Here is a 16,218-nt window from a genome sequence, read left to right as displayed (position 1 = left end):
CCTCACTTCATACACCAAAATGAATACAACATAGATTAAAGAAAAGAAAACATAAACAACAATCTATAAAAGGTAAAAGAAAAATATGGGTGAACATTTATCTGATTATTCAATGGTGAAGTCCTTTGTAAGCATAAGGCTTAACTAAAAAGAATCCCACATTTATGGGATGTAAGATATAAGATGGCAACACTCCCCAAATTCAACACAATCTTTATCAAACTACCAGCTACCCTTTTTCCCCCAGAAATTAACAAACTGATTATAAAATTCATAGGGACATACAAGGAACCCAGAATAGCCAAAACAGTATGAAAAAGAGTAGCTGAAAGACTCACACTTCTTGATTATGAAACTTAACAATACAAACCAGAAGTAATGAGGATAGTATGGTACTGCTATGAGGGTAGGCATATTGATCAATAGAACAGATGTGAGAGTCAAGAAGTAAATCCTTATTATAATTGTGGTCAATCGACTTTCTTTTCTTTTTTTTTTGTCTGGTTTATGTTCTCTCATGATGATTTTCAATAAGAGTGCCAAGATAATTCAATAGGGGGAAAGAATAGGCTTTTCAACAAATGGTGGTGAAACAACCGGCTATCCCACATGCAAAAGAATGAAGATAGACTCTACCTCATATCATATACAAAAAAATTAAATCAGAATGAATCACAAACCTAAATGTAAGAGCTAAAACTATAAAACTCTTCAAAGAAAACATGAGAGTAAATCTTCATGACCTTGGGTTAGGCAATGCTTTCTTAGATCACACCAAAGACACCAGCAACAAAAGGAAAAAAATTGGACATCAAAATTAAAAAATTTTGTGCTTCAAAAGACACTATCAAAAAAGTAAAAAGACAACCCACAGAATGGAAGAAAATATTTGCAAATCATATATCTGATAACGGACTTGTGTCCAGAATATACAAAGAACTCTTACAACTCAATAATAAAAAGACAACTCAACTAAAAATGGGCAAAGGGTTTGAGTGAGCATTTCTCCAAAGAAGATATAAATTGCCAATAAGCACATACAAGATGTTTAATATCATTAGTCATTAGAGAAATGCAAATCAAAACTACAGTGAGATACTACTTCATACCTACCAGGATAGCCAAAAGAAAAAAAGACAGGCAATAACATATGTCAGTGAGGATGTAGAGAAACAGGAACTTGTATATGTTGCTGGTGGGATTGTAAAATGACACAGCTGCTTTGGAAAGGAGTTTGACAGTTCCTCAAAATGTTATCAGAGAGTTACCATCTGACCCAGCAATTCCACTTCTAGGTACATATTCAGAAGAAATGAAAATACATGCCCATACAAAACCTTGTCCATGAATGTTCGTAACAGCATTATTCATAATGGCCAAAATGGAAACATCCCAAATATCCATCAACTGATGAATAAACAAACTATGGTATATCAATATAATGGAATATTCTGCAATAAAAAGAATAAATTACTGGTACATGCTACGAGGCTACAGATAAACCTCAAAAATATTCTGTTAAGTGCAAAAAGCCAAACAGAAAAGTTCACATTATATGATTTATATGAAATGCCAGAAAAGGCAAAACCATAGAGACAGAAAGTAAATCAGTAGTTGCCAGGGGCTGGGAAGAGGACAGAATGGGGAGTGACTGCTAATGGGTATGGGGTTTCTTTTTGGGGTAATGAAAATGTTCTAAAATTAGAAAATCGCTGGGCATGGTGGCTCATGCCTGTATCTGAGCACTTTGGGAGGCTGAGGCGGGTAGATCACCTGAGGTCAGCAGTTCAAGACCAGCCTGGCCAACATGGTGATACCCCAGCTCTACTAAAAATACAAAAATTAGCTGGGTGTGGTGGCTCATGCCTGTAATCCCAGCTATTTGGGAGGCTAAGAAAGGAGAATCACTTGAACCCAGGAGGCAGAGGTTGCAGTAAGCCAAGATTGCGCCATTGCACTCCAACCTGGGCGACAGAGTGAGGCTCCATCTCAAAATAAATAAATAAATAAATTTAAAAAATTAGAAAATGGTGATGATTGCATAACTGTGAATAAATCAAGAATCATAGGCCTGTACACTTTAAAAGGGTGAAGCATACACATCTTAATTATATCTCAATAAAGCTATTATTAAAAAATAGGTAATAAAATCAAAATGAGAAAATGTCAATAGATTTGATTACCCGTGAGTTAAACAACTTGTTCCATTAAAAACCTGAAAAATTATCCAAACTGGAAAAATCTGTGACACATGCCATATTTTATGAAACCGAAGATGCCATTGATTGTACCATTAATTTATATGCCCCTAAGAAAGAAAAACCTCCCAAGATGGGGAGTCTCCTAAGGGAGGCTCACCAAAGCTAGAACATTAAAGGGCTAGATCCTCCAAAACGCACCAGGGGCTGCAGTGAAACCCATGTTTTTCCAACCTTGGCACAGGGCTAAGAAAAGTGAAAAAAATCTTTCTTAAAAATTGGAAACACAGCAGGGCGCGGTGGCTTAAGCCTGTAATCCCAGCACTTTGGGAGGCTGAGGTGGGTGGGTCGCTTGAGGCTAGGAGTTCAAGACAGCCTGGCCAACACGACGAAACCCCATCTTTACTAAAAGCAAACACCAGCTGGGTGTGGTGGTGCATGCTTGTAATCCCAGCTACTCAGGAGGCTGAGGCAGAAGAATCGCTTAAACCCAGGAGACAGAGGTTGCAGTGAGCTGAAATCACGCCACTGCACTCCAGCCTGGGTGGTAGAGTGAGACCCTGTCTCAAAAAAAAAAAAAAAAAAAAAAAAAAAAACTGGAACCACAAGCTGGTATTCATGTAGGCTTGCAGTCTCAATAAACACTATCTTATAGTCTATTTTAGGCCAAAGAAACCTTGGGCAAATAATTTATGGTGATGTCAATTTGACAGCAATTTTAAGATACCACTGAGAGAGTCAAATGTGGAAGAAAGTTTCCCTTAGAGTGAAATAAGGTTTAAAAAGGGGTTAATATCTTTAATACATGGAATTGATCTTAATAATTTGGAAAAATAACAAACACCCAATATAAATGGTCAAATATTACAAAGCTCAATTCTCAAAGGAACTACAAATGGCTAATAAACATGAATAAGGGTTGAACCTTACCAGTACTTAAATGCAAAATAAAACAATCAGATAACATTTTTTACTTATCAGAGTGGCATAATTTAAAAACCACAATGCTGGCTAAGGGCTGGTAGAATACAGGCTCTCATGGCCTCATGGGAACCTTCTGTGGCACAATCTATCTGTGCAGTTACGTGCATTTTATTACCCTAGTACCCCTTTCTTGGAATCCATTCTAAAGAAATAATCCTAAATTTGGACACAACGTTTATCTGAAATTATGTTCATAAACTATTAAGAAATAGAAAAAGGAGAAAAAATGTAAATGCCCAATACTGAAAGAATGGTTAAATAGATTCTGGCAAAAAAAAAATAGATTACGTCACACTCATACAATTTTAATGTGTTGCAACTTCAAATGGTGCCTTGTAGAATATACAATGATATGAAAAATATAACATTATAAACTATTCATGATATAATGTTATGTGAAAAAAGAGGACTATACCTAAAATTGTGTACCATTATGCTATCATTTTAACATAAATACATAAAGCATAGAAATAAAGATTGGTAGAAAGTACACCAAAATATTAGCAGTGGATATCTCTGGGTTGTGGCATTTCAAGAATTTTCATTTTTTTTTCATCTCCTTGTATTTTCCAAAATGTTTACATTGCAAGTGTTTGACTTTCATTAATTAAAAAATCTCCAATAAATATTACCAGGAAAATTTGTCTTATTTAAATATAAAACATGAACATTCTACTTTTTCAGTTGTGTATGGCTAAATTATCATGTTTTAGTTTATGAAATTGGACCACAGAATAGCAAAATGATAAAATAACTATATATAGGGTTATTTTCTCCTTTCACATATCTTAAAAACTTCCCACAGATACAACATATTCATTGTAGAAAATTTAATAAATATCAATATAAAGGAAAATAAGAGCCTACATACTCCCTTGATCTGGAATAAGCACTGTTAGCTTTGGGTTTAGTTTGCTCTTCTGTTTCTAGTTATTCAAGGTTTAAAGTTAGGGTATAGATTTGAGATTTTTCTTTTTTCTTTTTTCTTTTTTTTTTTTTTTTGAGGCACAGTCTCACTCTGTTGCCCAGGCTGCAGTACAGTGGCATGATCTCGGCTCACTGCAACCTCCGCCTCCTGGGTTCAAGCGATTCTCCTGCCTCAGCCTCCTAAGTAGTTAGGATTACAGGTGCATACCACGACGTCTGGCTAATTTTTGTATTTTTAGTAGAGATGGGGTTTCACCATATTGGCCAAGTTGGTCTTGAACGCCTGACCTCAAGTGATCTGCCCGCCTCAGCCTCCCAAAGTGCTAGGATTACCGCGCCCGGCCTCCTTTTTTTTTTTTTTTTTTTTTTTTTTAAAGGTAAGAGTTTATAGCTATAAATTTTCCTCTGAGCACTGCCTTCACAGCATCCCATAAATTTTTGGTATGTTTGTTTTCCTTTTCATTCATCTTGAGGTTTTTCTAATTTCCTTGTAATTTCTTCTTTAACTCATTGCTAGTTTAAGAGTGTGTGGTTTAATTTTCAAATACTTGTGAAGTTTTCAGTTTTCACTGTTTATTGATTCATTCCATTGTGATCAGAAAAGATACTTTGTATGATTTCAGTCATTTAAAATGTACTGAGACTTGTTTTGTGGCCTAACATATGATCCATCCTAGAGAATGTCCTATGAGAATAACTGCTGTTTTGTATATTCCCTTAGAATTCTGCTGTGCATTTAAGGTATACGGACTGATAACTACATAAAAGGTAAATACATCTATATTTAGCAAACTAAATGTGCTAACACATCATTTTTATTGGGTGCATACTATTCCATTATTTGACTGTATCATAATATATTTAACCAATATATTATATGGTTGGACATTTAGATACCTTCTAAATTTTTTCACCACTAAGCAGGACTCTAATGATTATGGCATCAATAAACACCTGACTGGGTTACTTAACCATAATTACTAAGTGATTACTGCTGCAGGGAGAGAAATGTGTTAGTTCTTCCAATAAAAATCTTGCAAAGATACATAATGAAATTAGCTGCTAAAAGTAAAAAAAAAAATTCATAAGAATCTTACCTTGAATTTTCTTGAAAACTCTGGAATTCATGAACTTAAGAAATCTGTCTGCATAAAAGCTTGGTCTATGAACAGAAACAGTGTCCTGAAAAGACAAAAAACCAGGATCCCAGGGTCACCTTTTAATGTTCATCTCAAGTCAGAAGAGAGATCTATGCAATTGGTTCTCTGTTAGCCAACATTCTTAACCAAAGGTGGCCCAGAGATAGAGAACAGGAATGCCCTGTAGCCTGCGGGGCCCAGGAGTCTGGGGCTGAGGGAGGAGGGCACAGACTCAATCGGAACAAAGATTCTAGACACTCAAGACCAAACTGAGCAGAGGAGAGTCAGCAAAAAAAACTGTGCTACATAAATCAAAACAGCTGCCCTTATTCATAACATTGTGTCCCAGGAGGAGTTTTTAAGTTCTTTTTTTACATACAGGCAACCAGTGCATCAAATGTCATCTGGAATGAAGGGTAACTCCCTTAATCATGAACAAAAATTGGAGACATAAACAAAACTATCCTAATGTAAGAGTGACATTGACGTTTAAGTTAAAAAAAGTTCTGGTTTCATCTCCCAATAGCAAGGTGAGGAGATGCTAGGAGGATTCCTAGGAGACAAGGCTAACAGATGACTCCTTTGCACTGAATTATCTGCTGATTGCATAGAGTTGAATTGAATTAAACTGTTAACTCCATTCTTCTCTCATGCTTGGCAGGAGTCTTTAGGGCTGAGGGGTCATTTGATTATAAATCCAGGAAAGGGGATAGATGGAGGGAAAGGAGGTGGATGAAGGAGCTACTTTTCTATGTTTATTTAGTAATCATTTATCCAAATCATGTATCCAAGCTGTACACTTGTAGACATAGTAAATTTGCTTCTATAATGCTTCATTTTGAATTCAGGCTTATGGATTCCAATAGAGAAATTTCTTTTTTTTTTTTTTTTCTTTTTTTTTGAGACAGAGTCTTGCTCTGTCGCCAGGCTGGAGTGCAGTGGCGGATCTCGGCTCACTGCAACCTCCGCCTCCCGGATTCAAGTGATTCTCCTGCATCAGCATCATCAGTAGCTGCGATTACAGGCACCCACCACCACACTTGGCTAATTTTTGTATTTTTAGTAGAGGGGTTTTGACCATGTTGGCCAGGCTGGTCTCGAACTCCTGACCTCAAGTGATCTGCCCTCCTCGGCCTCCCAAAATGCTGGGATTATAGGCATGAGCCACTGCACCTGGCCCTGCTACATCTTTTAAAATGTACTCTTTCTGGTATCCTGGCAGTATCTGCCTGAAGTGGACACATTCTTCCAACAAGGCAGTAATTTAGAAATATCAGCAGAAGGCAAGAGCCTGAGGGGTATCCATAGAGGATTAAAGTTCAGCCCTTGCCTATAAAAAGAAGTTACATTGTTGTTCGCTTTGGCATGAATAAACATTGTTTAAGTAAGAGCCATGTCTGAAAACAAACAAAAATAGGTTCATGATATATAACCAGCACAGAAATTTTCATTAAAAAAAAAAGAAAAACAGATGATAGGTATATTTTTTAATTAATTTATTATTTATTTATTTATGACATGGAGTCTCGCTCTGTCGCCCAGGCTGGAGTGCAGTAGCACGATCTTGGCTCACTGCAACGTCTGCCTCCTGGGTTCAAGCGATTCTCCTGCCTCAGCCTCCCGAATAGCTGGGATTACAGGCATGTGCCACCACGTCTGGCTAATTTTTGTATTTTTAGTAGAGACAGGGTTTCACCATGTTGGCCAGGCTGGTCTCGAACTCCTGACCTCAAGTGATCCGCCCGCTTTGGTCTCCCCTCAAAGTGTTGGGTTTTAAATAGAGAAAGGTGGGGGGCCCTTAGATGCACCTGGTTGGTACAAGACTAGACGATTCAGATCCATCTGGTAACAGGAAATTGAAATGGTCTCAGAAAACAGGAGGGGAATGGAATGAGGGTATTCACTCTCTCCCCTTCAATGTTCGAGGTACTATGTATGCAGTCCCTTCCTTTCTCAGCTGGAAGGAAACATTAAATTAACCTACCATATTGACCTTCTTTCATAGGAGGAATTTTTGATCTCAGTAAGATTGAGGTTAATTCTTTTTTTTTTTAATTAAAAAATTTTCTTTTAGAGACAGGGTCTTGCTATATTCAAGACTGGACTTGAACTCCTGGGCTCAAGTGATCGTCCTGCCCCAGTCTCTTGAGTAGCCAGGACTACCAGCACATGCCCCTACACCCAGCTTAGAGGTTAATTCTTGGAAATAAATGTGTGAACCTGTTGTTTAAAAGTGCATTATGACTGAAGTCAGTGCTTAGCCGGTGGACAAAATGTAGATCTTTCATGCTGAAAGGTTATTAACAGTCTTCCACAGAACTGATAAATTATGTGCTACTTTCCAAGAAAGAAGAAGAAGATCATCTATAATTTATTCTCTTTCAAAAGAAAGTATCTGCTAACATCTTAAAAGGAAATGTGTGACCAAATCCTTGACCAAAATATTCTTTGGAATTGCTACTTCAAGTTATTAACTTAGGCCAATAAATGTTGTTAGTAGCAGGAAGTAGAAATCTAATGTCTAGATGGGACTGCGTGTGTGTGTGTGTGTGTGTGTGTGTGTGTGTATGTGTGTGTATGTGTGAGAGAGAGACAGAGACAGAACGGGAGAAAGAAGGAGAGAGAAAGATGGGAGAAACTGCTCTTTGTTAACTGATTTTTTTCTTCAGTTACATCAATTAAGACATTCTTGGCTGGGCACAGTGGCTCACACCTGTAATCCCTGCACTTTGGGAGGCCGAGGCAGATGGATTACCTCAGGTCAGGAGTTCGAGACCAGCCTGGCCAACATGGCGAAATCCTGTCTCTACTAAAAGTACAAAAATTAGCCAGGTGTCGTGGCACGTGCCTGTCGTCCCAGCTACTCAGGAGGGTGAGGTAAGAGAATTGCTTGACCCTGGGAGGCAGAGGTTGCAGTGAGCTGAGATTGCACCACTGCACTCCAGCCTGGGTGACAGAGCAAGACTCCATCTCAAAAAAAAAAAAAAAAAAAAAAAAAAAAAGACATCCTCAGGCAGCCAGCATGTATAAATGTTGATGTAGAAATCCACACCAATTAAAAAGTTTTCACTTTCTCTGTGTATTTGTTAGGCATTGTGTTGAACACTGAAATGCATTTTTTTGTCCCATGTTCACACCAAGCAGGTGTCATTACTATCCCCCTGGTACAGGTGAGAAACAAGGGTAAGAGGCCAAATAACCAGCATTGTGCCTGGTCACATGGCTAGTTCAGCAGTGAATGCAGAGTTCAAATCCAGGCTGTTCACCATCAGAGTCAGGACTCACACTTACTGTAGCTTAGTTGTGTGAGAACTTCATTTCAAATGCCCTACTGATCATCCCTACAAAAAAAAGACCTCTCTCAAAGTTAGGTCCTTTGGATTTCCCATAGACACAGATATCATTTTGTTTTTCTGGCCGCTAGGCTGGATGTCATGTATTTGAAGAGCTATTCAAATTTATGTTGTCCTTACTCTTAGATTTGAACTGATCTACTAGCCTAAGATTCTGAGTTTATAAAGACCGTTGTTTCATTTCCTCTTAGAGTCTAGCAACACAGTTTCCTGCACATACTCTGAAGTCTCTGAGAAAGCAGAAATATATACAGTATAATAAGGAAAATAAGTCACTTACCCCATCATAAACAAGAGCTTTCCAGGAATGTTCTAACTTCTTCATTAACCTAAATATAAATGGAAAAATTGAAATGAGAATGTAAAATCCCTCTCATTTGGTGATTTTTCAGAACCTTTTGTAGACTGATTTTGAAATAATAAAAGACCACTCCTCAAACTTCTTACCTATATGATTGCAGAATGTCAATAATGCCCATAAATAAAAGTAGTTTTTCTCCCCTATGGCTTTTAGCTGGAATGCCTCCCATTCTGTTGATGGAGCAAAAGAGAAAATATTTGATTACATATTATAAGAATAGGAAGTTAAAAAATCATTTCTAATAAATAGACTGAAAATAAAAATTGACAATTTTTAAGAATTCTGGGCTATCTCCCATTCATCTTTTTTTTTTGTTTGTTCCTTTTTGTTTTTGTTTTTTGGCCATCAGTTAAGGTCATCCTGGGAATCCAGAATGATGTATTAATACTTCCCTACAAAGGAGAATAATATCGTAGCTGCTAATCGTGAAGAGTTGGATGGGAAGAATCCAATTTAAAACTTATTCCTACTTTAAAACTATGAGCAAGAATTTTTAGACCATTATAAAATATTCCTTTTAAAAAATGCAATACTTTTTTCTGATCAAAAGAGTAATTTATGTTTACTTTTAAAAATAAAATACAGAAAAACACAAAGAAAAAATATAATTAAACAGTTATTCCTAGGATGCAAAGATAACTACTTAATATCTGGTACGCTTTTCTAGTATGTGTGTGTGTGTATGTATTTATTAGTCAAGAAAAGGTATTATTTATCATGTTTTATAACCTGATTTTTTTACTTGCTAAATGACAAACATTTCCTTATATTCAATGCTAACGTGGTTTTTAATAGCCTTATTGTATTTCACCATACTGATATAGGATAATTTAACTGATTATTGGACAGTTAGATTGATTTGCAAGAAAGAACTTTTCAAAAAATATTTAATATGTGTTAATTTCCTTTACAAAAATGAAATATGCCCATGGTTTAGTCATCGTTGGAGAATTCTAGAAGGCAGGCACTTATGGCCTTGGAAAGTGATTGCTTTCTTTCAGTCTCCTTGCTCAGCTAGTACGCATAACTGATGCAGTCTGCCATTTCAATAACTTACTTTGGTTGCAATTGTTTCTGTTAGTCAATATGCATTTTACACATGCAAATTAATCCTGTAGTTACTACCACATCTGGCTGAGACGAGAGACCACATCTGTCAGGGTGCAGGACTAGAACAACAGAATCCCCTTAGGCAGATAAAAAGCTCTGAATTGCGAACATCATTCTTATTGTGTATTTGCTTAAAACATCTTTATTCAGGCTGGGTGCAGTGGCTCATACCTATAATCCCAGCACTTTGGGAAGCCAAGGCAGGTGGATCACATGAGGCCAGGAGTTTGAGACCAGCCTGGGCAACATGGTGAAACTCCATCTCTACTAAAAATACAAAAATTAGCCAGGTGTAGTGGTGCATGTTTGTAATTCCAGCTACTTTGGAGGCTGAGGCAGGAGAATCGCTTGAACCTGGGAGGTGGAGGTTGCAGTGAACTGAGATGGCACCACTGCCCTCTAGCCTGGGTGACAGAGTGAGACTCTGTCTCAAAAAAAAATAAATAAATAAACAATAAAACATGTTTATTCAAATTCAAAGTCTATTCCTTCCTCTTGTGGTGAATGTTTTGAATATGTAGTTAATGGGGACAAAAACATTTTCAGCCATTGTTAAAAAAAAAAATGGAGGCATTTGAAAAAAGAAACCAAGTGGGTGAAGGAGTAATAACTGGAGAAACTGCCACTCATCTAGTTATCTTTAGATGAATAGAAATGGAGACCAGTTTAACCCATTTTAGCACCAAGTAGAAATTAATTCCTAGAGTCCCACCCTAAGGTGAATGTGACTGTCTATAATTACCCAGTGACGTGGGCTGCCACAGTCAAGAGGGTGGGTAGGTGTGTGGCTGCACTTACGTGTCTGGGTTCTCTGTGATTATCCCATCTCCAGATTTCCCTGGACCCTGGATAGATTCCATGGCTGTTGAGTAGAGAACCTTCTGCATCCCAGTCCGCTTAGCATCAGGCACATTTTGTGAGGTCTCCTCCTCTTTCTCTTTGAGGGAATGGTCCAGGAAATGAATTCCCAACAGAAGGCTATAATCCATGATCTTGAAGCTTTCTAGCACCTGAATGAGAAAAAGAACCAGGAAGCCAGTCAACCCAAAGGCCTGTTTGTCTCATCTACTCATTATCAGAGAGCTCTAGATATACAGACACACAGCTCCTGTTATTCCTCCCAGCAGGGTGGCTGAGAGATGAAGAATCAAAATAAAAACACTTGAGGTTATTATTAGGCCACATGCAGGAAGGATTATCACAATGGCTCCAAGATGGGAATTTTATGCAAATCTGAAACAAGCACATGTTTTCTCAACCCTCCATGAAAGTTTCACTAATAGCACGGATTGAGTACTTTCCATGTGCCAGTGCTAGGAAGCTCATTTGCATTCAATCTCAACAACTCTATAAGCCAGGTACTACTATTGTCTCTATTTTACAGATGAAAAACTGGAGGCACAGAGAGATAAGGTAATCTGCTCAATATCACACAGCACATAAGTGACAGAGACCCAAGCAGTCAACTCCGGTGTCCACACTCTTAAGCAGTAGAGCAGAGAAACCAACAACCAATAGTCTCTACAAGCTTGTATCTACAAGATACAATTTTGTATGCTTGTATCTTCCTCAGCATGAAGACACAGCTAGAATGTATCTTTTCTAGCTGAATGTATCTTTTCTATGTCTGAATTCTGTTCTCATAAACTTCTTGGAAGTTAGTGGTCTTCTTCTCAAAACCTCTTTTTTTTTTTTTATTTTTGAGACAGAGTCTCGCCCTGTTGCCCAGGCTGGAGTGCACTAGCGCAATCTCAGCTCACTGCAACCTCTGCTTCCCGGGTTCAAACGATTCTACTGCCTCAGCCTCCCGAGTAGCTGGTATCACAGGTGCCCGCCACCACACCCAGCTAATTTTTGTATTTTTAGTAGAGACAGGGTTTCACCATGTTGGCCAGGCTGGTCTCGAACTCATGACCCCATGATCTGCCTGCCTCGGCCTCCCAAAGTGTTGGGATTACAGGTGTGAGCCACCGCACCCAGCCCTCAAAGTCTGTCTTTCGAAGGTGCCGTTCAGTTCCCTGTAGCAAGTCCTTTAAAAATATAATCTCAACAAAGCATAGTACTTCATGTTTAATTATCCACTCAGCAGACAGTGGGGAGGCAAGGGAATTAAAAATAGTTGGATGCAGCCAGACAAAAGAGATGGCAATGCTCTGAAAAGAAAATGACAGGAGACAAAGGTCTAGGTCCGAGTCTGTTGAGATGGCTTCAGGGTATAGGTGGGGCTTTGACACTCAGGACCTTTTCAGATGGAAGAGCAGTGTTCAGGAAGAATGCCTGCAAACTGGGTGTTTTCCTCTACGATAAAGTTCTTTTTCTACTAGTCTGTATATTATTCTCCCCTACAACAGACTTCTTAATACCTGGTATTTCTCACACAAAGCTGCTCAGAAAAGCAAGACAACCCTGGTTGTCAGAACAGCTGTCTCTGAATCAACATGAGAAGCTGTTCCTATACTTTAGCTAGGAAACACCCTGAAGGATCATAGCCTATAGATAATTGTTTAGGGATAAAATAATCCAGAATTTCTTATGCTTCTTGTTCTTGTTCAGCCCAACTGCCTTTTGATATTTATGATACAGTAAAGAGGGGATCAGGCCTGAAGATTCAGTTACCTGTGGCTGCCACTTCATGGATGCCACCTGAGAAAAGGCTTTGTGAAGTATGGCATATGGCCTTCAAGAAATAGGTTATTCTGTATTACAGGCATCTTTGCCATCAATGAGAACTGAGAGTGGGCTGCAAATGGGTATCAATTATTCCAGAGGGTTCACACTTCATCTTTCAAAAAGTCAAGTTCAGAAGGGAGTCAGGCAGGAGCTCAGAGTAGAATCTTATCACTTAAGAGGTTTGGGCTGTGGGATTTCCTAACCCAAGTGATCTAAGAATGGCTTGATAACAATGTAGAACCAGCCTTCCTAATGGAAGGAGGAGTGATGTCAAGTTGGAGGAGGAAGGGAGGGGTGATAGGAAATCCTTCTTACCACTGATCCAATGCTTGAATACCAGACCCTTTGGCTGGTTCTCCATGGAGGTGTTATCAGTGCCTCACTGCACCATACAGTAGCACAGACCATGGGAGAAAGAAAGACTGTTTTATGTCAGAAGCACCAAGGGCCAGACTCTTAAAAGAAAACACTAACAGATATTAGATGCTTTCTTCAGACAGAAACAAGTGGTAGAAGGGCCTTAACCTTTCTAATTCTCAACCATACTGAAATGATGGCTTGGGAACAGTACCCCCCGAGACAGCTTCAACAACTCTTCACAATGAATGACCATTTGCAGATGCTAACTTACCTACTCATATTTATCAGTGCTAGCGCTTCCTTTCTCGGAGAGACTTGGATAAGGACATGGGGGATAAGGGATGAAGAGCATGGACTCTGTGACCTTAGGCAGGTCACATCATCTTGTGTCTCAGTTTCCTCATCTGTAAAATGCTGACACTATTACATATCATATAGGGTGCTTGTAAAAATTAAATGTGACAATGCAAGTCAAGTGCTTAGAAAAGTCTCTAGCATAAAGTGCTTAATTAATTGCTAGCTCTTATCACTATGATTATAATTCACGGTGACTCATCCCTCACACTAGCTCAAGAGACAACAGGTGTTCGCTTGAAGTAAACATTCCTAGAATTACACTTCTGAAAACAAATGTCACTAAATTAGCCAACAAAAATAGAACTGTATTGCTGGCCTGCTTACCAGTGTCATTCTGGCAAATCCTAATTCCTTTAGAAGCTCTGGGTTTGTGGATACCAAGGGGTATGGCCTGGATGGCTGACAACACAGGAATTTTCTCTTGTCTTTTTCTTTTTATTTATTTATTTATTTGTTTATTTTTTTATTGAGATGGAGTTTGCTCTGTTGCCCAGGCTGGAGTGCAGTGGTGCAATCTCGGCTCACTGCAAGCTCCACCTCCCGGGTTCACACCATTCTCCTGCCTCAGCCTCCCGAGTAGCTGGGACTACAGGCGCCCGCCACCACGCCTTGCTAATTTTTTGTATTTTTAGTAGAGACGGGGTTTCACCATGTTAGCCAGGAAGGTCTCGATCTCCCGACCTCGTGATCTGCCCGCCTCAGCCTCCCAAAGTGCTGGGATTACAGGCGTGAGCCACCATGCCTGGCCAGGAATTTTCAATTGGCAAAAACACAGTCTTCTGCCCTGCACAGCCCAAAGCATCCTCCAAAGCAGTAAGCTGGCTTCAAAAGCAGGTCCTAAGAAGACTCTGACAATACTGTGGATGTTCCCAAAAGGCACCCAGAATCATTTACTCAAGTTAGGAGTGGTCAAGCTTAAAAACATTCCGGACACCATGATTTTCCTCTGCAGAGTATCCATGAATGAATTCTGCTTGTTAAAAACCTTTGTTTTTTTTAAAAAAATGCTTTTCTTATATTGTCATGCAATATTCAACCTCTGCAAAGCATTTTCCTCAGCAAAGCATCCATGAATTAATTGTTAAGAAGATTTTTTTAAAAATGAAATACTTTTTCTTATATTTTTCCTGCAATATTCAACCTGAACCATGTGTTTTGTACTTGCAGTCTTTTTTCCCGGCCCATGAACAGGCCTAAGAGAACTGTGCAATTTTACAGGTGAGACAAAGTCAGGCTGTGTGGTCCAAACTGAACTATTGGATAAAGTAAGACACTATCCTGATCCTATAAGGGGTCCGATTTTTTTTTTTTAAGAATAAATTCCAAGAGAGAATTAACTTTTGAAAAAGTGATAAAAAATATTAAAAAGAGCTTCATCTCCTCTGTACTCTTCTTTTGGATTGCCAGCATCTGGGAAGGGTGCTGAGTTGTCCTCGTGAGGCCAAGACCCCTACTTTCAGTGTGGAAGGCTTAAAAAAAGAAATTCTATCCCCATATGTGGAAAGCTGGCCATTGCAGTTAGAGTTTGGGTTGGGAAAAATCACCATCGATTAAGAAATCTGAAGGAACAAAAAGAGAAATGTATATGCATATATTTTAAAACAAATTAAAAGGCTTCTGTAATGAGAAACTCCGGGAACAGATTTTAGTCACGTACTTTTAAGATTTGCATCAATTAGGAACAAAATAGTTCCGTTACTCATATCATCCCAGTCCTTTAATTAAAAGAATTGATAAATCTGCCAACAACTTAACATGTGTGAGCTTTAAGAGTTAGCAACATTCTGCAACATGACAGACACCAGTTAGTCCAGTTCATCATTCAGGTGCACATTTCCAGAATGTCTGCCTGACCTTACTGTTGCTAGTATATTCTGTACCTGTGCATTTACTATTCAAAACTCAGGTTACAATGCAAATACAGGTGCCTTTCCGTCTAGCTCTGGCAGGACTTTACTTCCCTACTTGTAAAAAAAGGAAACAGGAATGATTCACAGAACTATTTAAAACTGAAAGCAAGTTGGAATACTGCAAGGCTTTCTATTGCCAAAGTCAGATTCTTTCTTCCTTCTCTCTCAAGGACTAATTTAAGTCAATAACAACATTGGAATGTAGTAAAAAAGTCAATGTCAAAGTCAATGTCAAAGCAGCTGATAGAGTACCCTGAAGACACAATCAAAAACTACCTGTTCTTGAAATGAGGGCATATTCCTCAGGTTTTCATGACTGGTGATGCATGAGTGCTCCTGTAACTTCTGTAGATTTGGGGACCTAATGTGGAAATATCCTAACTCAGAATCATAGGCATTGCCATTCTCTCTTCATGACTAAAGGCTACAAAGAGCAGCTGGTCCTCCTTTTGCTTTTACATCTTTAACACCACACCACACTGCAAACTATCTTCTGTCTCACTGCTAGCAGGAGCTGGTGTGGCTGCAGGGTGGTTCAGTCTCCTTGCTCTGGAACCAGATGGCCTGGTTTGACTCATGGCTCCCCCGCTTGCTTGTTTTTGGGCAAAGTATTTAACATTTCTGGTATCTATTCTCACCTGTATTATCTCTATAATAGGGATTCCTACCAAATAATTCCTACCAAAGTTATTGTGAAGATTAACTGAGTTAATCCGTGCCAAGTCTTAGGCACACAAAAAGCACTCAATTAATGTCAGCTATTCATGTTATTCCTCCACCTGCAGAATCGATCCCTATGACCACCCCACCTTGAATCTCCCCTCTCCCTTAGCTATTGTGCCCTGGCTT

The 16,218-nt window shown here is 38.8% G+C and overlaps 1 protein-coding gene across 17 annotated transcripts in view; it reads right to left on the bottom strand.

Moving 5' to 3' along the window:
• The window catches only part of PIP5K1B (phosphatidylinositol-4-phosphate 5-kinase type 1 beta), a 306,214-nt gene that overhangs the window by 82,409 nt on the left and 207,587 nt on the right, over positions 1–16,218 (bottom strand). For all 17 annotated transcript variants that reach the window (XM_009456691.5, XM_063788530.1, XM_063788524.1 and 14 more), the window contains 4 exons: positions 10,871–11,082; positions 9,049–9,132; positions 8,882–8,930; positions 5,207–5,291 (listed from right to left, as the gene is read on the bottom strand). In XM_009456691.5, the coding sequence (XP_009454966.1) occupies positions 5,207–5,291; positions 8,882–8,930; positions 9,049–9,132; positions 10,871–11,082 (430 nt within the window). The remainder of the gene's footprint in view (positions 1–5,206; positions 5,292–8,881; positions 8,931–9,048; positions 9,133–10,870; positions 11,083–16,218) is intronic.

This window comes from Pan troglodytes, chromosome 11 (genome assembly GCF_028858775.2).
Source record: "Pan troglodytes isolate AG18354 chromosome 11, NHGRI_mPanTro3-v2.0_pri, whole genome shotgun sequence".
Taxonomy (NCBI): Eukaryota; Metazoa; Chordata; class Mammalia; order Primates; family Hominidae; genus Pan; species Pan troglodytes.
Note: the sequence above shows the minus strand (reverse complement) of the source record. Positions and strands in the feature narration are given on the sequence as shown.